This window comes from Aythya ferina (assembly GCF_964211825.1).
Source record: "Aythya ferina genome assembly, chromosome: 5".
Taxonomy (NCBI): Eukaryota; Metazoa; Chordata; class Aves; order Anseriformes; family Anatidae; genus Aythya; species Aythya ferina.
In genome coordinates, this window is record NC_140301.1 from 18,608,217 (window position 1) to 18,615,951 (window position 7,735).

Genomic DNA, 7,735 nt, shown 5'->3' on the forward strand with positions numbered 1-7,735 from the left:
TTGAGGAGCAGAGGGGCAAACAGTGGAGGGGCACAGGGGTGGTTACACTGCGGGATTTCAGTGCTGGGCTGTGGAAAGCCCCAGTGAGGGGGCCACCACTGCCCTGCTGCCTTCCAGGCGGCCGGGGCCCCGAGGCGGGGCGGCCGCGGGTGGTGCCGGCAGCGGGACCCCGCCGGGGCCGCCGCTCGGCCCATGGGTTGAGCGCGCTCCGCCAATGGGGTGGCGCGGGGCGGGCGGGAGCGCGGCGCCGATTGGCCGGCGGGGCGGGGAGGGGGCGGGACCCAGCTGGGCGGGGGGGATCCGAAGCGCCTTGCGGGGCTCGGCTCGGCGAGGCGAGGCCAGGCGGGGAGAGGGGGCTCCGGCGGCCGCCCGCAGGTGGGTGCCCGCGGGGGGCAGGGGTGTGGGAAGGGGGGCAGGAGCCTCGGGCTGGGGTAGGCTCAGGCGGTGGTGTAGGAAGGAGAACCTCGATGGCAGCCGCGCTGTAAGCCGGGGGAAGGCGTGCGTGCCCCCTGCAGCCTGGCTGGAGGCTGCTCGCCCTCCTCTAGCCGCTGGCGGCTCCGGGAGCGGGGTGGTCGCCGTGCTCCTGCGCTGTCTGGGGGGTTAATGGTGGATCCGGGGGGCTTGCACCAACCCCCAGCTGCTGGCAGGGGCTCTGTGGGTGCTCGGCAGGCAGAGCGGTGCTCAAAACACAGCCCTGCAGGGTAACCGGGCTGCTGGGTGCTTGGGAGCCCCGAACTAATGGAAATGCCACGAAAAGCCTCAGCCTAGGGTTTGTTTCCTGGCTCGGAGATGAGGCCTGCTTCCTCAGCAGGACTGATAGATCATGGGGAATCCTTGGAAATATGCAAAACTTAACTGGGCAATGCCCTGGCAGCCTGCTCTGAGCTGGCCCAGCTCTCAGCACGGGGCTGAGTTGAATAACTTCACAGGCTTCATCCAGCCAACGTCCTGCTGACTGATGCTTCCTGGTTAAGAGCCTTTCTGTCCTGGCAAAATTACTATCATAAAGCAAAACAGGCACCGCTAACTGGACCAAACTCTAACATCAACACGGTAGCTCTCCTCTGTCTGCTTTCTCTTGAACACGTTCGGTAGCATTGTCTCTCAATGGGTGTGTTACTGGCGTGAGAAACCTTGTCATGGAAACACTTAACACCTGAAATGAGTCAACGTCTGGCTCACATCTCAGCCAAATGTCTAAAATACTCTGACAGTATTTTAAATGTCCCTGCTGAAGCGTTAGGTGGCGGTTAGCACTTGTGATAACCGAGGGAAGTCAGTCAGTAGGTCAGGGCCATGTTCCGTGATTGCCAGGCAATGCTGTGGTGATGCAGCTGGGCCAAGGCCGGGCCAGGCCATCAGCCAAGGGATGAAGGTCAGGGTCTGGCCTGGTGAAGGGAACCAGCGTCACACAGACCTGGGGTGGCCAGGCAGGGCCTTGGGGATGAGGCCAGGACAGGACAGAAGGATTTAGGAAAGTTTTCTGTTTTTTTTCTTTTCTTTTTTTCTTTCCTCTTCTTCACTCCCAAACTTCTTGTAATTGAAAGCTATTTAATTATTTTTAGTAACTTGTATTTCTTTTCAGTAGAGCCAAAAGACCTAGTGAGTACAAGCTGGAGTAATATTATGAATATTTTCTCTCACAGAGAACACCATGGCAGCCCACAAGGAGAAAAACTCTAAAGAACGAAACCACAAAAACATCCAAAATGATACTCAAGCTTCTCAAGTCCAGTGGGGAAGAGCATGGTGAGAGAAGTTGATGACTCTAATTAGTCACTGTATTTCAAATTGATTCTTATGTACTTTTACAGACGTTACATTCTTTTTAGTCTTTATTCTGTTTTTAAAAGATGGGTGCATTGACCTAACATTGAAAGCTCCTGGTTAATGAGTTGTAGTAACAGGTGCCAAAGAAGAGTTCCTCAAGGTTTTTAAATATGGAGCTTGCCAGGTGGCTTGGGTTAAAATACAACCCTTCTTGCAAAATGAAAAACAAACCATAACACTCAGTGAAATTTGTAGTTTCTTCAAACAAAATATTTGCTGTAATTTGGAAAACAGGCATCCATCTATGGTACTACTAGCTGATGCCTTCAGCAGCAGCAAGGTTTATGGCCCATATTCCTGTTGTCAGAGTGTGGTTCAAGTATCAGTGGAGTACCATACTGTAGCTGAAAATAGCAGCAGGTGTCCATACGGTTTCTTACCACAGACAGTGGTGCTGGAACATGTTCAGTTTCTGGCTGTTCAGGGTCTATGTCCTCTGTGTTTCCAAGCTTTGCAGAGTATTGTGATTCTATTACCACCTCCAACTGAATACCAGTAGTACCCGTGATTGCCATCAAACATGTGAAGACTGTAATAATAGCGTGCTTTTTGGAGGAGAGATGTTACCTGTTCTGTTGCTCTGATTAACCAGCTCAGGTTTATAACGCTTTGTGGTAAAGTATGTAACATGCTAAACTTCCTGTCACTGTTTGACCCAAAGAAACGTATGTGCTCTAAAAATATTTTCTGTTTTCGTCCAGTTAGTTTTCAGTGGTCTTTTTAGACTAAAATTGCTTGACTTAATCAGAACTGCTGTCATAACTGAAAGCTGAAAAAAAAAATGTTCTGTTTTGGATTACAGGGAGGTAGACTGGTTTTCCTTGGCAAGCATCCTTTTCCTGCTCATGTTTGCACCACTTATCGTGTATTATTTCATAATGTCCTGTGACCAGTACCAGTGCTCTCTGACTGATCCGCTCATTGACTTGCTCATGGGGAATAAACATCTGTCTGACATCTGGAACAAGACTCCTACACTGACCTACACAGCTGCTGGCATCTATATTATTTGGGTTGCTTTCCAGGTATATTATTGAATTACAAACTAGTTGTAGCATGTGTGCATACAAGCATGTATCTATCCATCAGATGAAAGAAGGATGGAACTAAATGGAATACTGTATTTTTTTACGTAATGGCAAAATAGTCTGTCAGATGAAAAATTTGGGAATTACTAAGATTATATGGGTTTTAAGCACTCAGGATACCAATTCTGATCTTATGGTGAAAGAAGGCTGCCTCACAAGTGCTGTTCTTTCTGTTGAGTCTCATATAATACTATGCTAAATCATTGTGTGCGGCAGTGAGTCAGGACAGGGAAATGAAACGAAATAAATCTCAGTATTGCTTGTTCTCACAGATAACTCTGTCATACAAGTATTTAATACAATATAAATTAAGATGTTTTAGATAAATGACCTCTACAAGAGTCTAAGATGATGTGGTTAAGATAAACCAGCCATATAACAAAAATACTGATTAACTTTAAATTAACACACAATAAGTATTATCATAAACTAACTGCAGAGGGGATGTATTTTTCTATAGACAAACTCTAAAAGAATGTTTATTAGTGATTTTTTTTTTTGTAAAATATCTTCAAATTTAGCAAACTACTGCTATTGTTTTCCAAATTGGAAAGTTACTTAAGTATAATGTTTTAAAATTAAAGGATAAGGACCCAAATCTAACTAGAAACAGTCCTCCCTCCCCACCAAAAAAGGCTTACCACCATATATGAAAGCTGTCTTTAAAATTGTTCTGTAGCTTGGGCATATTACTGGTCTAAAATCACAACAGCTAATCTAATAATATTTGCTTATCTAATACTTAATTGAAACTGACTGTTATCTTTGGTATGTGTGTGAATTTTTTTGGGTTAATATATTCTGTCACTTCTAGGTGATTTTGTATATGTTTGTTCCTGACTTCTGCCACAAGTTTCTTCCTGGATATGTAGGAGGTGTACAAGAAGGTGCTGTCACTCCTGCTGGTATGTTATTCCTTGGGATGTACCACAACATAATCACACTCTTTTTAAATGATAGCATTTCTGTACAGAGTTCTTAGCAATCCGTATATACCTGCAAGAAACATGGACATAAATGTTTTCACTTTCGATATGCTTATTTCAAACAATAAAACAGAGCAATATTTATCTTCTTTTAGAACAAATTACAGAACTTCTTTCTCCTAAAAAGCTATTTATCACGTAATTAGCTGATCAGTTCATGCTTAAGTAAAATACAGCAAGCACAGTATCAGAAGTGGAAAAATACAGATTGCCGTTGATTTAAAGCACCAAAATTATCAGACTATCACTAGAATCTGACAATGCAGTCACGCCTATTTGAGCCAAGTTAACCTGCAAGACTTGAGCAGAATGTGTGATGTGGGCTAAGCGTGACAGAGGATAACTTGAGAGCTTGGCTGATTGTAGGTGAGATTATAAATCCATCCTTTTGTGAAGAGAGTTAAGAAAAAGCTTAGCCTACAAGTTGCAGCAGAATCTAATGAAACTCAGAAAAGTGCTGCAAGATACTTAACTCGGAGGGTGACATTCAAGGAAGGTAAGCAGAGTAGGTCACTTCATGAGCTATTGACCTCCTGGCTATTGTGTACATATCCTTATTAATAACTGTACTAATGTAACATCAGTAATATTGATTTCTTTCTTCCCTACTTTAGGTGTAGTAAATAAGTATGAAATCAATGGACTCCAGGCTTGGATCATAACCCATGTACTTTGGTTTGCCAATGCCTATTACTTCCACTGGTTCTCGCCTACCATCATTTTTGACAATTGGATTCCTCTCCTATGGTGTGCCAACATCCTGGGATATGTAGTTTCCACATTCGCAATGATAAAAGGCTACTTTTTCCCTACTAATGCCAAAGACTGGTATGTTGTCTTAATAAGAGCATACAAGGAAATCAGACATATAGTAATGTCGAACTGATTCTTGAAGACATGCACCACCCGTTATGTTTCATGCTGCATGTCGTGTGACTGTGGCATCCTTGGTATCACAGATGCATATGTCTAAATTATGTCTAGCAAACAAAGTTATAGTTGGACTCCTGAAAAGTGATAGCAAGTTTAAACACAATGCTTATGAAGCTACAATTTATCTCTTGTACTGTAATACTTTATTTTGATCAATTGTTACCTTGTATTGCATTACATGGTCTTATGATTTTTATTATTGTTATATCAGGCCGCTTAGGAAATTATCTGAAATGTATAGTCAGAATACTAACCATGTGTATTATAACAATATAAATTTTTAATCTCATGCTTTCTAGCAAATTCACTGGCAACTTCTTTTACGACTACATGATGGGGATTGAATTTAACCCTCGAATAGGAAAGTGGTTTGATTTCAAGCTGTTCTTCAATGGGCGCCCTGGCATTGTAGCCTGGACTCTGATTAACCTTTCCTATGCTGCTAAACAACAGGAGCTGTATGGCCAAGTAACCAACTCCATGATCCTTGTCAATGTCCTTCAGGTAAATTTGGAGGAGGAAAACAAGATACCAATTTGGAAATAAAATAGTGTTAAAGTAGGAAAAAGTTCTTGCATTGAAAGCAAACTTAAATTATTCTTCCTGGCCTGAACAATGTCACTTGGTACTGATGCATTGGAACTTGCTTCTTTGGACACTTTCATTCATTCAGCATGTCACTGTGAATAATCCAGTGTGCTACCACTGGCATACTTATGTCTGTGCCAGCAGATTTCGATATAGGCTTAAATTAAGAGAGATTTTTCTGAGCCTATGCTCTAGCTTGATCTTCAGACCAGGGAGAACAATGACAGGGTTCTGTGGCTTTAGTTAGAGCACAACTGGGGCAGGTTTTTTTTTTAGCGCAGAGCTTTACGTTAGTTATTTATTTATTTTCCTCAGGACATGCAGAAATGCAGATGTCTCCAACACCTGAAAATAGGCACTCAGTGCTATGTTTTCTCCTGAGGAGACCCCAAAGTAATAAACACAACTAGTAGTTTGGGTTTATTAATATGCATAAATGGAAGGCTGCTTAACAGAAGCTCTGTTCCTACTCTCTGAGAGGCAGGAGCAATAAAATGCAAGTGTGTTTCCTAAGTGTATGTCCTTAAGTAATGCAGCTATTCTCCATGTGCTAATTTATGTTAATACTGCTTTGTATTACTTATTATTGCTTTAGCTATACAGATGCATTATAGATCTCTGCTGATATGTTCCTCTCAATGCCTCTATTTTTTGAAGTGTTAAAATGAAAACACATCAGCTTTGAGATTTTGTTGTAAGACAAAAGAGTAGGTTGACACTGGTAGACAGGATGACAGGTGACAGTGCTGTGTTATTAAAGTAGAATCATTCTGTTTCAGGGTATTTATGTTTTGGACTTCTTCTGGAATGAAGCCTGGTATTTGAAAACGATTGATATCTGCCATGATCATTTTGGATGGTACTTGGGCTGGGGAGACTGTGTTTGGTTGCCTTACCTCTACACTTTGCAGGTAAAAATGTGATACAACAGATGTTTGGGCTAAAATGAAGGAAACCTTCCAAAACTACTCTTCCCAGCAGAATGATTTGTATTTTAATTTCTTTCTTGATGGTTTGAATGCTAACTAACCATTGTAATAGTCTTATAACAATACGCTTGTAGTAGAGCTTACTGTCCCTGCATGGAATTGACATCTTTTCTTTTGCTCTCCATCTTTTGTACCCCTTTCTGACAGTGTCTGTATATTTTTTTTCTAAATCCTTTCAGGCCCTTTCTGTACTCCTGGATGTTGGGTGTTTTTACGTGTGTCGTTTTATTTTCCCCTGTCTCATTTAGTGTGCATCTTCATGACTTCTCCCTTATTCTTGTTTGTCCTATGACATGCAATTTTGGAAAGAGAGACAGAGGCAATGTAGGAAGCAGAAAATATTTTCTGAAAATATTCCATAGTTTTACTGGTACTTTTTTTCCCTTCCATTCTCGGTCACTGGATGTTGAGGAATTAGTCTGGCATCCTAAAAATGTTTTAAAGTGCAGTACTGATTGTCTCTTTTCTGCTCCCCAGGGTTTATATTTGGTTTACCACCCTGTGCAGCTCAGCACAGCCAGTGCCATAGGGGTCTTGATGTTGGGCTTGATTGGCTATTATATCTTCAGAACGACGAACCACCAGAAAGATCTCTTCCGTCGTACAAACGGCAACTGCAGGATATGGGGGAAGAAGCCAGAATACATTGAATGCTCCTACATGTCTGTGGATGGGACCAAGTACTACAGCAAGCTGATGACCTCAGGATTTTGGGGCTGGGCACGCCATTTTAACTACACGGGAGATTTGATGGGCTCCTTGGCCTACTGCCTGGCTTGTGGGTTTGAACACATCTTGCCCTATTTCTACATCATTTATATGACTATTCTGTTGACTCACCGTTGCATTAGGGATGAACACCGTTGTTTCAGCAAATATGGGAAGGACTGGAAGCTCTACACTGCTGCAGTGCCTTACCGGCTTATACCAGGAGTATTTTAAGGCTAACACAGAATCTGGGGAAGCAAAAAATTTTTGACACAAAAAGAGTCGATCTGTATAGTTAAACTAACAAAAATTATTTTGGGAAGGACGCTTAATAATGCTTGGGAAAAGAAAAGGTGTCTGGAGAATATTCCTTGATGTAATGAAGGAACATGCTTCTAGTAAGCAGGCAGACTTTAAAGTAAATGAAATAAGGCACTGAAATGGCCTTTTTAGATATATTTGTATTAAAAAAAAAAAAAAAAAAAAAAAGACTTTCACCTGGAACTGGTTTTTTATTTTTTCTTTCTTTAAATTAACTTGGACTTGAAGAGAAGTTGCATGCACTGAATGCATTGCATTCCTGAAATCTCTCCAGTGCTGGGAGGAGGCCTTA

General features: G+C 42.3%; 1 protein-coding gene across 1 annotated transcript; it reads left to right on the top strand.

Moving 5' to 3' along the window:
* Positions 1 to 282: 282 nt before the first annotated feature.
* DHCR7 (7-dehydrocholesterol reductase) lies at positions 283 to 7,432 on the top strand. Its single transcript, XM_084521003.1, has 8 exons — positions 283 to 375; positions 1,647 to 1,749; positions 2,633 to 2,855; positions 3,733 to 3,823; positions 4,519 to 4,732; positions 5,137 to 5,341; positions 6,205 to 6,336; positions 6,892 to 7,432. The coding sequence occupies exons 2-8, from the start codon at positions 1,655 to 1,657 to the stop codon at positions 7,354 to 7,356; spliced, it is 1,425 nt and encodes a 474-aa protein (XP_084377129.1). The 5' UTR covers positions 283 to 375; positions 1,647 to 1,654; the 3' UTR covers positions 7,357 to 7,432.
* The last annotated feature ends 303 nt before the right edge of the window (positions 7,433 to 7,735 follow it).

What these genes read in the sequence shown, in the direction of transcription:
- DHCR7 (XM_084521003.1), top strand. Translation starts at nt 1,655, where the DNA reads ATGGCAGCCCACAAGGAGAAAAACTCTAAAGAACGAAACCACAAAAAC. An exon ending in TTATTTGGGTTGCTTTCCAG is followed by an intron (nt 2,856 to 3,732) that starts GTATATTATTGA and finishes TGTCACTTCTAG; the next exon opens with GTGATTTTGTATATGTTTGT. An exon ending in CTTACCTCTACACTTTGCAG is followed by an intron (nt 6,337 to 6,891) that starts GTAAAAATGTGA and finishes TCTGCTCCCCAG; the next exon opens with GGTTTATATTTGGTTTACCA.